The 18,585-nt window shown below is 47.6% G+C and overlaps 2 protein-coding genes across 2 annotated transcripts in view; both read left to right on the forward strand.

Moving 5' to 3' along the window:
• RHEB (Ras homolog, mTORC1 binding) overlaps positions 1-2,372 on the forward strand; it is a 38,555-nt gene extending 36,183 nt beyond the window's left edge. Inside the window, exon 9 of the mRNA XM_029957800.1 lies at positions 1,331-2,372. Within this exon, the coding sequence (XP_029813660.1) occupies positions 1,331-1,423 (93 nt within the window). The 3' untranslated portion in view covers positions 1,424-2,372. The remainder of the gene's footprint in view (positions 1-1,330) is intronic.
• A 7,292-nt stretch (positions 2,373-9,664) lies between these two features.
• CRYGN (crystallin gamma N) lies at positions 9,665-17,779 on the forward strand. The gene is made up of 4 exons (XM_008934143.2): positions 9,665-9,685; positions 10,146-10,394; positions 12,167-12,312; positions 17,597-17,779. The coding sequence occupies exons 1-4, from the start codon at positions 9,665-9,667 to the stop codon at positions 17,730-17,732; spliced, it is 552 nt and encodes a 183-aa protein (XP_008932391.2). The 3' UTR covers positions 17,733-17,779.
• Positions 17,780-18,585: the final 806 nt, after the last annotated feature.

Genomic DNA, 18,585 nt, shown 5'->3' on the forward strand with positions numbered 1-18,585 from the left:
GGTTTTTTAATGGGTGCTGTGAAACGTGGGCATGAAGAACTTGTGCACTGAAATGAAACCATTGAAAATTTTGCCTCCAAGGAAACAGTGGTGCAGTATATTTGTAAATCAGTGCATCACCAACTTTTGATTAAGGGAAACTCTTCATTAGTGGAACCAGTTTGATAGCAACTGCAGTGCACGGTTCTTCTAGAGTCTAATTTGCCCAGGAAATGTTGTATCATTACTGAACTAATGAGCCACTTCTGTCAGGTCCTGTTGGGATTGCAGGAAGCTGCATTATATGGAGGAATACTCTATTTCCAGCTGGTGAAGTATTTTAAATAGTTCCAGAGATCGTACTGTGCACAAACAGTATAAATATGGGAAACTTTAACATTCAGTCTAATCTTGTTAAGTTTGTTGTGGGGATTCAATCAATGGGATTAATTTGGAAGTGATCCAGTTGAGAATTATGTCTTGTGGAGGTGGAAAAACATGTGTTAGATCAGAATACATAGTCATAAATCACCGGGTGCTCTTCAGCCTGCTGATTAAAACCACAAAACCCCCTTTTTATCCTCTTTCATACTGCGACTGCTTTTATATAATGAATATATTTTCCTATGCTTGGAATTCCTGAAATGGGTGACTGGAGGTTTGATCAAATAGCACATCTGAGATGATCATGAGAACGTTTCCAAGTCAAAGATTTAAACACTGAAGCACTAACTGTACAGTGCAGGCTGTTTAAAATATAAACCCCCTTTCTCTCAGAAGGGCTTAATCAAAGGATATTGCTTAATATTTGTGTTTTCCCCTCATGTTCCTGCACCGTGTCTAATACTGATCTTACCTACAGGGAAGATGAGAAAATCAAGAATATTAAAAATAACCCTCATTCTGGGTTGTGCAAAGTCAGTGTTGAGAGCTGAAAAATCTGCTGCCTTCTGTAGTTACTCGGTATCTTAAAGATTACTGAGAGGAAAGGAATTGGTTTATTCTCCAGAGCAGCACAACACCAAGATCTTCTGTGCTCTCAGTCATTCAGTGCAAGCTCACTATGCAAAATAAAGTGAATTACAGTTATTAGCTCTGTTGTGAGTCTGGCTCACTGTGTACCTGCCCTCCCTGCTGTGACAGAAACCAGTTGAGGATTGCTGTGGAACAGGGGTTACACTTTCCTTTGGAATGGAAATTACTGTATTTTCCCTCTTTGCTTTCGGACTGAGCATTGGACGTGCATTTACCTGCTGATGTAGCCAGTAAAACTGCTAACATATTTTTAATTATTTTTTCAGTAAGTAGGCAGTTTCTTCTTCCCTCCTAATGGTGCACTCTCTCTTTGCAGACTGCCGTTGATGTTTTTAAGAGGATAATTTTGGAGGCAGAAAAAATCGATGGGGCAGCTTCACAAGGGAAGTCTTCATGCTCAGTAATGTAATTCCACTGCAGAACCTGAAAACACTGGGAATACATTCTACCTGAAGAAGCAAAACTGCCCATTATCTTTAAAGATAAACTATGCTTCTTTTTTTTTTTTTTTTAATTTTTTTTTTTCTTCTGTTAACCTGAAAGATAAACAGTTGGTTTGGAGCCTTTCCCTTCAGATTATGTTAAACTCTGACTCCTGTGCAAATGGCTTCACTTCCATTTTCAAATTTTAAGCAATCATATTTTCAATTTATATATTGTATTTCTTAATATTATGACCAAGAATTTTACTGGCATTAATTTTTCAGTGTAGTTTGTTGGTTAGAATAATCATCAAAATGATGCATATTGTTACACTACTATTAACTAGGCTTGGATATCAGTGTTTCTTTGTGTTAAATGTATACTTGTAAATAAAATAGCTGCAAACCTTAAATGTTCTGTTTATAATTTTTCGTTGATTACTCCATATCAACTTTTTTTTTTTTTTTAAATTTTATTTTATTTTTTTTCTTTGTGAAAAATGTTCACCTGCTGACCTTAAGAGGAGGCGTGAGAGATCCTTGGAGCCAATGGATTGTTTGACTATTGCTTGGGAAGTTGTTTGCGAGTGATCCCAAACATTTTTTTGCTACTGGAACTCCAGGCTGGCCAAGGAGCTCAGCTTTGCTTTGTGCCCATTCAAGGGAAGGAGAGACGAGTGACAGCTTTTTTTTTTTTGGAAGGGGTTTCAGTCAGACAAACCTGCTCTGTGTTTTTCCTCTGTACCTGTTGAGTGGAGGGTGCGCGGGTGTCCCGAGGAAGGGGCCGGCGGACCCCGTGCTGTGGACTGTTCACCTGGACTTGTAACTGGGAACGCTGTCAGGATGGAGTGAATTTATCCAGGTCACAAGCGTAGACTTGTTAAGAGAACAAAAAAAATGTCATTTAAAATAAATTGCACGTCCTGAACAAACCGATGTGGGCTGTTTGTCGTGCGTTTCTCTGCTTCTGCATCTGCGTGGCACTGGTGGAGGTGAGCGGTCTCCTGGCACCTGGCACAGCCCTGTGCAGCTTTCCCTGACCAGCTCCTTGGCTTTTGGACTAGAGGCTTGAACAAGCCTTGATCTCTCAAGTCTGGAAACAAAGTACTTCAACTATATATTTAAAAAATGTGCGGTTGAGCTACTTGGTATTGAAAAGCAAAACAAACCCCAAAACAGTAAAAACAAACAAGGCTGGTCTGGGGAACAGCTAATTAAATGAAGTGTTTCTCATGCATTTTTGTGTCCGTCTGAAAACTTAATTTCTGGCAGGAGAAAAATGGAGGGGAAACTTGCGATGTTTTTGCAAGCAGAGTTAGCTGTTGCATTCTGGTCTGTCCTAAGAGATGCAAGTTCAGCATCTTGTTTCTTTATTTTCTTTGTGCAGTTGTTCCCTCATATTAAATAGAAAATGGTCTAAACCTCTCACTTAGCAGTGTATGCAGTAAAACTTGGTATTTTCTTTGGTTATCCTGAGATTAACTGGCTTCCTGTTGGAAAAAAAGAAAAAGTTGCTCTTTTCGTCTCCATTTAGGATATTTCCCAAAGTTTCTGAAAACTGCTGTTACATGCATTTTCATACCCTGTGCCAAGTGCAGGTTCAGTAGCTGGATGGTTGTCATACCTGATGGATTGCTGGAGTTCAACGTTGGAGTGCTCATTCAGGGAAACCAGTCCCTGCCTTGATTTTGGATCCAGACTGGGCTGGGGCCATTTTCTTTACAAGAATCTGCAGCACTGGAAGAAGGGTCGTTTGGCTGATGGTAAAGCCACTGTGGAGGCAGGAATGATGTGTGGAGCACAGAGCAGTGTGTGTCTGTGTCTGTGGGGTGTTACCCTTCACTGCCTGATCACTGTGGGGTCATGGATGACTTGTTGCATGACCAGAGCCTGCGGAGTCGCATCACGGACACAATGTCATGTGGTCTGGATCACAGGGTGGAAGTTCTGGAATGACACAAACCTCAGTGACCACATTTACTCAATTTTTTTTGTAAAACACTGGCTGCATGGGTACTGGCAATCAGTTTAAAGTCTGAAATAACTGCTGCACTGGGGCATGAGGTGTGCCAGCTGCTAAGACTTTAAGGCAGATGGATGAGGACATATGCAGCTTGATAGTCCTGGGATAACTGGGGTCCTGCCTTCCAGGGTGAGGCTTTTCAGAAGGGCTTAAAGGCAAGTGCAGGTTCTCTGGATGATTTGCAGTGGGAGCTTCCAAGACTTGGAAGGGACTTTTTACAAGGGCATGTAGTGATGGGACAAGGGGGAATGGCTTCAAACTGAGAGTAGGTTTAGAATAACTGTTAGAAGAAATTCTTTACTGTGGGGGCAGAGAGATACTGGCACAGGTTGCCCAGAGAAGTTGTGGATACCTCATCCCTGTAAAGTGTTCAAAGCCAGGTTGGATGAAGCTCTTGAGCAACCTGGTCTAGAGGAAGGTGTCCCTGCCCATGGCAGGGAGGTTGGAACTGGATGACCTTTTGGGTTCCTTCCAACCCAAACAGTTCATGTACTTGGCACTGAGAGGGAAGTATTTCCATTGCATTTTCCATAATAGCTGAAGAATTGGATTCATCCACATACGTTGTTCCCTTCCTCCTGTTGCTGGTTCATCCAGTAAAAAATGTGAATTATTCCACTTGTCCAAGCCTTTCTCTGCTAATAAGATCTAAAGACCAGCCATGTGCAATAGTCTTGCAGTTTTGCTGAAACGTGTAGTGAAGTGTGGTCAGTGAACTTACTCACCCTTTGCTGTAAGAGGTTTCATCTGGCTTCTTCAGATGGCACCTTCCAGCAGCTGGAGTCTGATAGAGGCTGGGGCAGCCTCCTGCTTCCTTACACTGAGCTGGCACGAGTTGGGTTCTTCACTGTGAGAGCCCTGAGGTGGGGTGGTGGGAAGTCTTGGAAGCCCTGTTGAGTACAGAAACAAGGAATTGCTATCCAGCAAACTGCTGCTTGCCTGGAGTTGACGAATTTATGCAGCCCTGCTTGGCAGCTGCCCTGATCCTTTGGAGGCTTCTGGAGGATTGTGATAAATGGTGCACAGATGAAAAGGTAAGTCACAGAGGAAATAAGTTCTCTGGTCCAGGCTAGAAAAAAAATTTATATACACTGAACAGGGCCCAGTCTTATTCTTAAGGGATGATCACTGGCAAAGGTGAAAGTGCAAAGATCCTTTTGCTGTTGAGGAAACAAGCAAAATTTTTTTGCTGTGGGAGTGACCAAGCACTGTCCACTAGTCTCCCACCTTGGAGATACTCAAAAGTTGCCTGGACATGGTCCTGAAGAAACAGCTCTAGGTGCCCCTGCTTGGGCAGGAGGTTGGACCAGGTGACCTCCAGAGGTCCCTGCCGACCTCAACCACTCTCTGATTATGTGAAGATTTACTGTAAATCAAGTTAAATTTTCATTGACTTGTGTGATTTAAAATGTGCTGGTCTGGAAATGACTCGTGCCTTATTTGTGCTCCTGTCCAACTCCTTGCTTTGCTGTGTGAATAATCCTGAGTCCCCGAGCCTGAGCTGCCCATCTCCCAGCCTGCCGTGCGTGGAATGCTGAGGACAAGGAAAGCAGTGGGGCAGGTGAGCTCAGCAAGGGGAGGATGGACTGCACACACAAGGTGGATACATGAGCTTTCTTTTTCCTGTTGTTTCTGTGCATAGTGAATTTTGTCACTGCCTGATTAACTCCACGATGGGGAAGGCTGGGGGGCAGTTCTGCTGTGGGTCTGTGGAATCTTCTGCACAGTGCTGCTTCCAGCTTCTGTAAAGGGTTGGTGGGAGCACACTGGAGAAGAAAAGAACTGGAAGAGTGTTTTTACTGCTCCCACATGTCTGCAGTAGCTGTACTGCAGTATGTGGACCAGGGCAGAGCAGGATGGGCTGAAATCAGACTGCTGAGCAAGTTCTCTCAGCACAGGAGGCAGCAGTGAAGGCTTCAGCCTTTCTCTGTTCTGATTTCTTTGAATGGAGAAGTTTCTGTGTCCAGACTTGCACCCTGGCAGTGATCAAGGACAGCTTTTGTAGTTGCCCATGTCTCTGGCACAAGTGGGCATATAACACCCAGCTGGGTGTACCCCAACCTGCAGCACTTCCCTTCGAAGTGCAAGGTGGGCAGCAGCCCAAAACGAGAAGGGCAGCCTTTGGCATGGTGCACATTTTTTTTTTTTACCCTTTTTAAAAAGAAATGTATAGTCCTACACCTTTGTTGCTGAAGAGTTGGTGCTGCTGCAGATGTCACAGGCTGCTGTGCCAGCGCGGCGCAGGTGGTGATGACGTGCCTGGGCTTGCTGGGCTTACCCTGCTAATTAGCACTGCTGAACCAGAGCCTCTCCAGAAGGAGAAATCAACAGGTTCTGATTAGTCCTTATGTAATCAGGACTGCTCATCTTCAGAGCATTTCGCTAATACTGACTCATCTTCACAGCCTCAGCTGATAAGGTCAAAATTGCTCCTCTTAGACACCTGGGGAAGGGGGGGCAAGAATCTTTGTGCAGATCGTTCAACTTGTTACTGACGTGTGGAAATGTGGCTGAGCTAGACTGAGTGATGGGTGTTCTCAGCATTCAGCTTTTCCTTAGGTGTCCTGTTTCCCTACTGGAACTTTTCCTTAAAATACAATGAAAACTGAAAGGATTTCACCCCCCCAAACACTGGCTTTCTGATGCTTTCCAAAATGAAGTCCAAGTCTCACCTTAGTCAGATGCTGGGTTGTGCAATGAGCTGCACTAACACTGATCCCTAAACACTCTAAGGCTCTAAAAGCTTTTTAGATTTTTTCAATATCCATCTCTTTAATTGGCTAAACCTGATCCCATCTCCAAGGTGAGAAGTCATTTTCCTAGCGGGAACCTGGCCAGAGCTGAACCATCATTCTGTGACAGGGTTTCCTCAGTCTGGGGAGGTTTTCTGCAGTCTGGACTCCACATGGGTGACACGAGGTGTTGTGTGGCATGGGGTGGGTGGTGGGTCAGGGTGTGGGATGGCCACTCTTGGCAGAGATATTGCAGAGACTGTGTCTTAGTGCATCCACGATGAAGACAACATACTGAACACAAAACCATTGCCTGGCAGCTGATTCCCATTTCTAGCAACAGGTGATTGTATTCTGCCAGTGAGGGGGTGGGTTGAATGTTTTGCAGGATGTTCTGTAGTCAGTGTAACCAGCCTCCCCAGCAGGTCTGGGAGGCAGCACATGGTGTACTCAGGCACTGGGAATGGGTTAATCACCAGCAGAAATCAGTACTTTGCCAACTGGTCTGAGGTGGGCTTCATTGAGCAAAGTGGATTTCACATAGACACTCTCCCTTGAGTCATAAGGATGGTTTCTCACTGTGAGCTCTGTTGCTGCTCTGAAGAGGCCCACGAGATGTGCTCATTATTCCCAGCAGCAAGCCAAAATATTTTCTGTGGGAAGGAGCAAGACCCATGGTTGCTCCATATCTAATAAGCTCTAAGTATCTTGTACTGAGGTAGGCGAAGAATTGATGAGCTTTTTTAGGCAAGATGGCATTTTGAAAGCCCTGAGATAAGGATTTTCTGCACTGGGTCTTACACTGCTTTGCAAATACTACAGGCTCCTCCAGAAGCTGAAGGATGGCCCTTCCAGAGGATGTGGAGCAACTCCTTGGCTGCTGCTCCCTTAATTGTTATTTGTGGGGGGTTGTACCTGCCACAGTGGGTAATTCTGAGCAGAATGCTAATCCTGCTAAGCCTCTGACAAGGAATATTCCTGTTCACATTAGTGAGGTCACTCCCAAAGATTTACCTCCAGGAGTCACACCCTTTCAACCCCCTGGCTCTGGCCTGGAGCAAATTGTCTGCCCCAGCATCATATGCCTGAAAGGCTGCCAGTGGCCAAAGGCTCCTCAGGCTGCTCTTTCCTCTCTTTCCTTGGCAGCCTTTCCATCTTTGGCAAGGAATTAAGGGGGTTTGTCCAAGAATTACCATTTGCCATTCTTCCATATTCTTTTTTTTCCCATTATTTTCCTTTTTTTTTGTAGAGATGGGTCCTTTGTTATTTCATATCTTTAGCATGGTTTCTCAAAGAAATGAGAATAAAGTTGTCTCATCCTCTTTCCATCTCTCCTAAAATAGCTTTTGAGCCTGTTGGACAACTTCTAACAAATCCAACAGCTGGGCACAAGTCTCAGATTCAACAAGCTCCTGCACATTTAATTAAATCTCACACCTTAGGAGAAACAGGAAAATCCCATCATGAGACAGAGCCAGAGGAAACCAGGCTTTTGTGGTTCCACAAAAAAATCCTCCTGAGGTAATATTTGCTTTCCTGGGTACTTTAGGGCCAGTTTGCCGTGGATGCTGTGGGTCTCCCTCTCATGGCCAATGCAAAGAGCATTGGGCTGTTATGACCCTGATGGATGCAGAGCTGGATCCCAGTGCCAACGACTGTGCCACCTCGTCCCCCTCATGCTCCCCGCCATGGCTGAGAAGAGGGACACTTCTCCTTCCCTCGCAGGGCACTGAGTGCAAGGCCACAGGGAAGGGCTGGTTTTGGGGAACACCACTCGTGCCCTCCAGCCCTGGCTGCTGCTCTTCCAAGTGAGACTTTCCGTGCACTGTTGCTTTTCTCTGCATCATCTGGTGATTAATTTAACACCTTAAAATTAGCACCGGCACTTCAGTGAGGGTTTGGGTAGGTTGTGTTTTGTTTTTTTTAATTAGATGAGGCTTTTTTCATTCTTTCCTGCAGCCCCTCAGAACACATAAATGCAAGCCGTGTTTCTGCGACGCTGGGGCAGGTTCACCTGCGTCAGCTGAAGAATGTGTTTCTTCTCCCAGCGCAATGTGCCACCTCCCTCTTTCCTCCTCCAGCGCATCCCAGTCAACTGACATCCTCCAGCTCAGCCTACGTGTGCGCGCACACGCGCTTATTAACTTCTACATCTTAATTGAAAGGGCGGCGTGCGTTTAAGCCCTAATGATGACATCCTTTCCTCAGGAACGGTCTTTAATCTTGAAGCAGAGCGGTGAACCAAGGCAGCAGAGCAGGGTTGCCAGGCGAGGCTGCTGGCACATGTGAGCACTTGGACCTGCCAGGAAATGAGGGTTTAGGGTTTGCATTTGAAGCGTGTGCCTGATGGTCCAGGATAAGGGGGGAGATGGTGAGGGCCCAGTGGGTGAGGAAGAGGAGGATTGGATGAGCAGGGGCTATATGTGAAGTCTCTTCCAGAGCTATTAAGTAGCATAAAAGACAAGTCTTTTAAGACCTGGTACATCTCTGAATGCTGGTCCATGGGCAACCCCAAGGCACTTGCCTTCACCTCTTTGTAGCCTGGCTTGTTAATATAAAATGATGAGGTTTATGGGCTGGGGGTTTCCTTTGCTTATTAATTTGTCCTGAGAATAAGACAATTAAAATCTCTAGATGTTCTTATAACACAGACAAGGACTTTATGGTCCCATATAGCTGCAATATAAGCCACTTTGTTATAGTAACTTTATGGTCAAAAAGTCCCTCTAATCCTGATTTACAGCTGTGAGTCAGGGCTTCAGTGCTGGAAGATCAAAACATTCCTAAAAATGATGTTTCTGAATAACATCAGTGGGTTTGTGAGCCCAACATTTGTGCTTTGGAGGAAATCAGGTCCTTGGCTTTCAGAGATGCCATTTAAAGATGTTTGAATGAGAAACTATTGGTTTGATGGATGGAGTGCAGTGTGCATTGGTGAGGAGTCTTCCAAGGATGCCCGCTCTTGGCTGCCATGCTGTAATAGGTGGGAAGAAGCTGGAAAAAAGCAGCAGCCTGATAGTTAAAGGCAGCAAACCTAACACAGAGGAATTATGCACCATTCTTAGGGAGATGCTGCTGTTTCCTTACTTATTTATCTGCTCTAAGAAAAAGTAAAAAAGGGAGGGAAAAAACGAACCAACCAAAAAAAAAAAAAAAAAAAAAAGAAGTCCTCCAAAAAGGAGCGGTAAATGTGCACTGCTAATCGACCAAAGCCCTGCCAAGCAAATCTTTTGTCAGATCATCTGCCCAAAATCAAAACCCTGGACTCAGCAGGCCCCGTCACCAGCGGTTCTGCCTACGAAGCAGGAAAGCGCAAAGCCCCCGGTTCCCGCGGCTTTGTTAAAAAGCCCTCGCGACACCAGCCCCAGCCCGGCCCCCCCCGCCGGCCCCTATATAGTGGGGTGTCCAATGTCCTGTCCATCCCGCTTTTGGTCTGGCTCCCGCTCTTGGTCTTGGATAACAGCCAGCAGAAAATGTCCCAATACTCAGGAAAAGTAAGTAACGACCCAACCGCTTCCCTTTCAGCCTGGGGCCGGAGAGCCCGAGCGCCCTCCGGGTTGGAGCCCCTGATGAGGATAATGGACCCGGCACACGCGACGTGAGTGATGATACTGGGAGCAAATTCGGGAGCAGGGATGGGGAGGGGTGCGGCAGAAGGAGCTGCGTTTCGGGAGCCAAGTTTCCTGTTTAAACATTCCTGCTGGAAATATGTGCGACAGAGCACGAGGCGGCGAGAAGCGTCGTAAACGCGGGATGCGCTGCGTTCCCAGAAAAACAAATGCGGTTCTTAGGAAAAAATGCCAGTGATGTCGTGCTCCTTGTGCCGGAAAGCAGCTAAAATAACCCAAACCACCCTGAAATGATGCAGCTGCAAGAGATTCCCATCTGCTCGGAATGGGGGTCCGGCCATGCCGCTGCTCCTCACCACGGGCCCGTTCTCCTCCCTCCCCCCAGATCACTTTCTACGAAGGCAAATGCTTCACGGGCAGGAAGCTGGACGTCTGCGGCAGCTGCAACAGCTTCCAGGAGCAAGGTTTCCTCAACCGGGTCAACTCCATCTGCGTCCAGAGCGGAGCTTGGGTCTGCTTCGACCACCCCGACTTCCGAGGGCAGCAGTACATCCTGGAGCACGGAGAGTATCCCGATTTCTATCGCTGGAATGGACGCAGCGACCACCTGGGCTCCTGCCGGCCCGTTGGGATGGTGAGTTGGAAGCTGCTGGCGGCGTTTGGCTCTCCCAGCCGGAGCACCGTTGGGTTTTATTTCTCCTGGTCACGGGAGCCCCGTGAATAAGCGTCATGAAAACCTGTGTTCTTTAGAAATAACGTGTCCCGTTGGGAAAGAAATGGTTTCCTGGGGAAGGTTTGTCCCATCTTGGAGCGCTCTGCAAAGGCCACAAAGCCAAGACACGGTTGCCCCTGTCCCCAGACAGGAGGAAAGTCCTTCTTCCTCCCACAGTGAAGTGCAGTGCCTTTAATGGGATGAGATATTCCTGTGGTTTTCCAGATGAGATGGCAAGGTCCTGCTAGTACCAAGTGCTTTCCCTTTTTAATGCAAGCTGCTATGAAATATGCGCCAGGGAATCCAGTAGGAGATTCATTGCCCAAGGCAAGTTTGAGCTGTGGCAGACTGGGCTCCCCACGGATGTGGAGGGGGAGTGGGCAGCCTGAGGGCTTTCTCTCTGAACTGGACCTATAGGGCAGCTGGGCTGATCCTAGCAAATTCTAACTGAATTCTCTGCTGTTGCAAACCCCACCCCAGTAATCCTAAAGTAAACCATTATTTTCCCCTCCCATAACGAAGCTTTTAAAAGCACAGTCGAGAGGAAAGTTTAATTGGGAAGATTAAAAGGTGACAAAGAAAAATGAATCTGAGTTGGGTCTTTCCATTGACTGTCCTATCACTGAAGACCCCCAGGGCAATGATGAGCCTTCTTGGAGCTGGTGAGGTTTCTCACTGGCCCCGAAGCTGCTTTTCACACAACAGTGGGTCTGTTTCAGCTCCCAAAGCACCTCCATGGTCCGTACATGGAGGGGTGCTCTGCCCCAGGCCCCAGACCCTGGCCAGCACAAGGATGTGCTCCTCCTCCCGGGCCCAAGGTTTTCCCTGTAAGATGCCAGCAAGTGCTTTGAGGCATTTCTGCAGCACAGATTCCCGGAGGAATGTTTGCTCAGGCACGGTACCCACTTGGCTGCTGCTGGTGGCTGCCTGCTGTGGAGTTTGGCATCGCAGCCCGGCCTTCTTGTGCGCTGACATTGTTTATTTGAAAAATGCATTTAGGTATTCTTTGAATTTGGCTTAAAAATATCTTTTCAGCTCGGTCTGTCCCACATAGCTCTGCCGCAGGCTGCAGAGATCTCCCCGGAGTAATTCGTGTTGTGTCACCGTCAAGGGCTCACGCAGCAACGACGATGCTGGGAAAGTTTCCTTTTCTTCTCCCTGTTTTCATTTTCCTCAAAGAAAGGCACAACATCTCCCATCAGGAACAGCAGCTACACATGGAACTGGAGGCAACACGAATTAGTTTAGGGGAATAGTCCAGCATCTTTGTACACTCTGGATACGTATCTTTCTTTGCTGTGTGGGCGCACAGAGAGTCGGGTCTGCAGCTGATGCTGTATTTGGGATGAAGGGTTTGTGGGATGGGGGGGTGGATCTGCGTATGGAAGAGGGGCTACATGTGCCTGAGCATATGCACCCCATGAGCGATGTGTTTGCATGTGTCCACAGCAGCTGCAGGAAGGTGCAGCGGGGTGCAGGGGAGAGGGATTTTTGGCAGCTTTCCTGGTTGGTGTGCTGGGAGGCAGCACGAGTTTGTGCGTGCTTTGTGCATGCTGGCACCAGTGGTCTTGGACTGCTCTTCACATTCCCCTTCCAAAGCACCCTTCCATCTTCATCTTTGTCTTATAAAAGCCGGAGAAATAAATCGTTGCTTTTTTTTGTGTTACTGTTGACTCGAACCCCTTTGTCCCCAGCACGGCGAGCATTACAGGATTGAGATATTCGAGGGGAGCCATTTTAGGGGTCCCAGCCTGGAGCTGACAGAAGATTGCTCCTTCCTGCAGGGACAAGGCTGGGACAAGACCTGCATCAATGCCCTCAAAGTGTACGGCGACGGCGCGTAAGTAATTGCTCGTGTCCTGGCCCGCAGCCCTGCCGTGCTCCCTGCCCCACACACCCTGTGCCCAGCACTCCAGGGAGTGAGGGGGATTGGAGAAAGCCTAAGAGTGGGCATTAAGGTGAATTTTGGTGCCCGACCACTGAGAGCTGCTTCAAAGAGTGGCAGCTAAACACAAGCTACAAGCATTTCAAGACATCTTTTTACAGTGTATGGAACAAGATGTTTAAAAGCAGCTTGATCCTTTTTCCTTTTCCTTTCCTTCCTCTCTCCCTTTTCCCCTTCTTCCCTCATGCCTTCCTAACATTTTTGATCATGTTTCCAAATACCACTTTGAAAGCTGCGCAGAGGCTTTTGGGGAGGGTGGGTGCATGGCTCGGCTGGTGCATCAAGGCTTCAACACTAGAAACCTGGGTGGCACAAGTGAGGCTTAAAATTAAATCCTGCTTCTGAAAGACAGAGGCAACTGCAGTGGTGATGCCCAGACACCCCGGGGGGGTCTTGGTCACCCTTGGTGCCTCATGAACTCACTTTGCAGATGAGTTACTGATGCTCAACCTCATCCTCCTGCCACTACAGATGCCCCTAAAAGCCTCAGAAGTATGTAAGATTTGCCTTTTCCTTGTTGTTTTGGTGGAAATTTGTGTTTTCTCTATGGTGTTTGTCTTTTTAAATGTCTTTTTTCTCTTGTTGTCCAATGGGTTGTCTGTCTCCCTTTTCCTCTATCTCACAATTGCGTTTTTACTGCAAGGGAGCTGGGGAATGCCACAACATCCTCCCAGAGCCGGGCAGAGGGTGGCTGGAGGGAAGCACAGGGCAGAGGGAAGCCTCTGCAGAGGAAGGAACATGGATACATTGTTCTTCACCTGTCCTGGACTGGATATTGTGCAGCTCACCAGCCTCCAGCCTGGAATGCTGGACTCTTTCTGTTCATTTTTCCTTCAGTTGTTGCCATCCGATCTTGTGACACCCTGACAGCGAGTGTCCTGCAGGCCCCTTTTTCTGATTCAACCAAGACCTCTGCTCTTCCAAAAATCCAGGCTTATGATTAGGCAATGGCAGTTCATTAAAACTAAGGAGCAGAGCTACCCACTCCCAATGGGAAGAAATGGCTGGAGCCCACTGGGGACCCTGTTAGAGCTGGGCATTTGAGTACCAACACTGTAAAGCCAAGAGGGAGCCCGTGAGTACTCTGGCAAGAGCTTTAGGGCCAATTTACTGCTCAGGTCCTTGTGGCAGAGCCTGGAGCTTGAGAAATTGGGAAGCTGCCCAGAAACTTTCAAGCACTTAAATTTTTCAGATTGATTTTTCCCTTCCCCTACAAAATATATCGGGAGCACGAAGCTTGCTCTCCCTCGCGTGGGATCCTGGGCTGTTTGTGTTAACATGTTACATGACTTCTCAAGGTCCTTGAGTAGTGATAAAAAATTGAAAAAAAAAAAAAAAACAAGCACTGAAAGGAGCATGGTGAGGAAACGCGCTGAGGTTTGTAGTATTACATTCAGATCCCAGGAAGACAGTTGTTGGAAATGCTTGGAAATGTCTGTAAAGTCAGTTAAAAGGTAGGACAGTGCAGAGGGACCTGCTCTCCCCAGGCTACAGGAGGGATGGATAAAGATACCACAGTAGAGAGGTGAGACCAGGGAGGAGAAAGGGACCCCACAGCACCACTTTTCTCCTTTGGATGGACCAAATAAGCCCAGGTGACTCCAGAGGTGCTGCAGGTGTAGGTGATGCTGGGCACAGCCTGGCAAAGCTCTCCCAGGACCCATCCTCTGCCATTTGTGGAGCAGAGGACAGGGGGTCAGTGGAGACGAAGGGAGTTTCAGCCATGGCCTCCATCCGTGATTTTCACCCTCAATTCCCACAACGTGACATCTGTTGGATACAGAAATATTTGCTTCCTTTTCAAAATCCATGGCTGGTGTCACGTGCTGATAAAAAGTTGCTGCCTGCGCTTGTGGAGGCGGGCGTGCCTGAGGGAAGTGATGATGGATCATCTGGAAACATGGAATGGAGACAAACGTCTGCCTTTGGCATGGTGCATGGTGGGGCCAAGGGTGTCCAGCACCTTCCCTGCTGCCCTTCTGGGGCTGGCAACTGTTACCCCACACAGCCAGAAAGGGTGGTGATAAAGCTGTTAAAACCATGCTGGAAATGAGATTGCTATTTTGGAGCAGTTTCGAGGTGTTGCCGCCTCCTCGGAAGCTGTTGCAGGTTGAGTGGAGAGTGGCTTTGCCCTTCCCACGGGCAGAGCCAGCTCCAGTATCACATATGGTATCATCTGATTTTAGATGAAGACGTGCTCATCTCGTCCTCCTTTGTGCCTCAGCCACTCCACAGAGGACTGCTTAGAAACAACGGCTTAAAAAAGCTAAATTTGTTTTGCGGCCCAGGAGAGAATACCCCAAAAAGGGCTTTTCTACACCACAGTGACACAACTTGCAGGAAGCAGACCAACCATTAATTCTGCTGAAGCATTTAGGAGTGTTTGGTAGTTGTTCTGCAGGTTGTGAAATGTCAACCAGAACAGGAACCCAAATGCTGCTGCCCAGTGAACATCACATATTTCTCAGCAGAGGTGATACCTACCTGTGGCACTGCTTGAATCCTACATGGAGAATGAGGGACTTCCAGCCCCACTGAAAGCCTCCTGGTTGGTTCAGGTTGATGCTGCAGCATTCCCCTCCTCATGTGGGAGCAGTCAGTTTTGACTTATAGGGTTTGAGCTGGTTCCATGCGTGTTTTATTCCCATGTCCTCTGGGTTTATGTGCCAATGAAACACAGCACCAAGATGTTTAAGGGCTGTGTGCTATATACCTGCATCAGCTCTCCCATGCTGGGCTTGAGAACAGGATCATCCTTTTTTTTGTTTCTTTTCTGGGCTCCTGACTGACTTGATTTCCTCTCTTGCTGACGGTCTCAGAGAACATAAATTTTTGGCAATAAGGGAATAGCTAAGTAAACCATACAATCCTTCACTCATCACCTTCCACTGCCAATACACTTCATCCCCATCTTTTTGCTATTCCTTTTATTCCTCTTTTTTTTTTTTTTTGCAGCCTTTCCCTAACCAAACGGACAAGCCAGTGGGTTCTTGTCACCACACCAGGTCACTCAGTGTGCTTCCATCTACCCCAAGGCCTGTCCCATTCCCTCCATGTGATTGTGCAGACACATCAACCATGTGTCTGGAGAGAAACACATAAATCTTGGGCAAGACACTGCCTATGAGAGGTTGCTTTTCCCCCTGCTCTATTCCCCAGGGTCCATGTGCTGTTGAAAGTTGTCCTAGAGCAGAGAACAGCTGGAAGAACCACCATGTCCCAGTGGGCCAGCAGTGCTCCGTGGACATCCCTGTTCTACCACCTTGCAGTACCTCTAATAGCATTAGCAGTGATTGAAACGTGCAGAAAACAGGATTGGGAGCTCTTTCCAGGAGTGCATGAGGGAGGGACAGTGAGCTGATGGCCACAGAGGTCCAAATCGTATGAAGATATGGAGAAGTGCGTGTAAGATGAAGGTACGGGGGAGGAAACAAAGAAAGCCATGTGTGCCTTAGGAACAATGCTGGGGTGTATCTAGAGGAGGAGGATAATTTTATGAATTGTTCTTAATTAAGCTGAGGACACTCTCTGCCAGTGCACATCAGGATATGTGATGGGGGGTACATGGCTTCAGGGCAACCTCAAACTGCTGCAAACTCACGTGAGCACCAGGCAGCCTTCTCCATGTGCTGCAAAGTGAACTTCAGAGGAAAAGTCTGAGGATGGCTTTGTAATTCCAGTTCGGATACAAACTGGCTGCAAAAAGTGCTGAAGAATGCTTCCTTGTTTGTGGGAAGCCTGTTGCAGCGATGGTGCAGGCACAGGCCGGGGCAGGAGAAGGGCACCAGGCAGGTCATAGTGGTGCACAGGCAGCTGGGAAAAGGGACCAGCACAGTCCCACCTCGTGTCCTCTCAGAAACACAAGACAAATCCAAATATGTCAGGGAATCTGTAAGATAACTTGATTAAATACCCTAAACTTTTCTTTTTTTTTTTTGTTTTTTTTTTTTTGTTTTTAAATAATGCCCATGGGTGGGTGGTTTTATAAACAACTTTTTCCCTCAAGCCTTCAGCTTTTTTGCTCTGGCTCAGACTGATCTGAGTTCTCTAGCTGTTGTCTGACCCTGGAGGCCCAGCAGTCTTTGACCCATCCAGTACTTGAAGGATTTCTCCCTGGAAATCCCACATACAGGAGGTCCCAGCCACAACGTCCCCGCTGAGTTCCTGGCAAAACAGACCACAGAAACCAAATGACTTGGAGGATTGCATTTCTGCTCTGCTGTCATGGCTGAGCCAATAGATGGGACGAGCAGCACAGATCTTTATAAAATCCTAAAAAACATTGGTAAGAGAGGAAAGAGGCAGAGATGAGCAGCTCAGCAATGACACAGTGGAAACATGACTGTAAAACTGTCAGAGCAATGGCAAAACTTGGTTTAAACAGCTTGGGAGATTTCAATAGAGGACAGAGCTGACGCTTGTGGCCACTTTAATATCATGACAAATGTGACTAAAGGGGGGTGAAGGGAGAGGAAAACAGCAAAATTATCCCTCTTGGCCACTAGAATTGCTCCTGGCTTGAAGACCTTCAAACGGTGAAAGACATGCCATGAGCCATCCCCACAGGGAATGATGTAACCAAGCCAGGTGAAGAAGTCAGGCAAGCCAAAGTCACCAAGGTTATTGAGTGTTTCATCTATTTGACTGCATTCCAAGGTAAAGCTGTGGTTAACTCTGGATGCAGAGATGAAGTGAAGATAACCAAGCCAAGTCCTGCTCTCTGTTGGAAAGCATCAAAGAGGCCATTAAGAATTACTAACAAAGAGAGAAATTACTAAATATGGTTCCCATCATAGCTAATGAGTCAGTTCAAAGAGGCAGAACATCCATCAAGGGTTGCACATTTCTCCTTACTGTCCAAAAGAGGGTTATCCAGGGGCTGAGGGGACTCATGTCCTTCTTTAGCACTATCACAGGCTATTAAATTGTTTCTGTTGCACACGGTGAAGCTCAAAGAGATCCATTCCTAGAGTAATGTGAAGAGGGGAGCATCTGCTCCCAGGCTTCATCACTGGTGTAACCCAGTACAAGGTCCAGTCTAGCTGGGGATGGTTGCCAGGCTACACTAAGGGAAACCCTTGTAGTTTGTGGTGCTGCAGTGCCTAAATGCAGCCACTCCACGTGGGCACTTGGCATGACCACAGTGTTGGGACCCAAGTGACCCTCCCTCTCTGCTCAGGTGGGTGCTGTACGAGGAGCCCAACTACCGAGGCCGCATGTACGTGGTGGAGCGCGGCGAGTTCAGCAACTTCAACGCGTGGCAGGCGCGCAGTGCCAGCGTCCAGTCCATCAGAAGGGTCGTCAACTACTTCTAGCTGAGCTTCCACCCCACCAGCATCGCCCTCCTCCCCTCTCACTGGCCTGTGGAATAAATTGTCAAACACCAGCTTTCGGCTCTAAGTGCCTTTTTTTTTTTGCCCGTAACGAACATGAGTTCAAGAGAGAACAGACTTGCAACCTTTCTAACCTTGATTTACACGCTACGGATTTGCTTTTTTGTTTTACTCTGCAGTAAATAAAAGGACTTGGGAGTGGTATGGGGAGGACTTGAGAGTGGTGGGCCAGAACTGGTGGTGACAAGCAGATCCGGGGTCTTGTCTCCCTCTGCAGTTTTGTGGTCTGACACATGTTCCCTCTGCCCTGACCACCACGTGATGGACCCAGCTGACTCCTGGTGCCTGGAGGGGGTCACGTTGGTGCACACAAGTGTTGGGAGCGCGGGCGCGCAGCCGTCGGAGGCCATGTGAGGACACGTGAGGATCATGGCAGGATCCAAGAGACTCCTGGGGTCTGTCTGAGCGTGACATGCTGGTCTCGATGCAAAGGTGACAGAAATCATTCATCCTGAGTGACTTTGACCTTAGATCAGCACACATTAAAAAATATATTAAAAAAAACCCCAACCCTGAAGGCACAAAACCTGAGCAACCTTTTTTGCTCCCTGATTCATAAGCCTTTCACATGATAATGACATTTCGAGCTATCAGCAGCAAAGAAAAGCAGCACTGCTGCTTATTGCACAACCCTCTTCTCATCTTTCTGCCCCTTCAGTGCTCCCGGTTCATCCCGGTTATTTCAGTGGCCCTGAACCTCATTCAGTGGTTGGCAACGGGTGGGAACTGCTCTGCCCCTTCAGCTATGGACCATCCAAGCCTGGTTGCTTCCCCT

Source organism: Manacus vitellinus, unplaced genomic scaffold, assembly GCF_001715985.3.
Source record: "Manacus vitellinus isolate BGI_N305 unplaced genomic scaffold, ASM171598v3 scaffold_12_pilon, whole genome shotgun sequence".
Lineage (NCBI taxonomy): Eukaryota > Metazoa > Chordata > Aves > Passeriformes > Pipridae > Manacus > Manacus vitellinus.

What these genes read in the sequence shown, in the direction of transcription:
- CRYGN (XM_008934143.2), top strand. Translation starts at nt 9,665, where the DNA reads ATGTCCCAATACTCAGGAAAA. An exon ending in TGTCCCAATACTCAGGAAAA is followed by an intron (nt 9,686 to 10,145) that starts GTAAGTAACGAC and finishes CCCTCCCCCCAG; the next exon opens with ATCACTTTCTACGAAGGCAA. An exon ending in AAAGTGTACGGCGACGGCGC is followed by an intron (nt 12,313 to 17,596) that starts GTAAGTAATTGC and finishes CTCTCTGCTCAG; the next exon opens with GTGGGTGCTGTACGAGGAGC.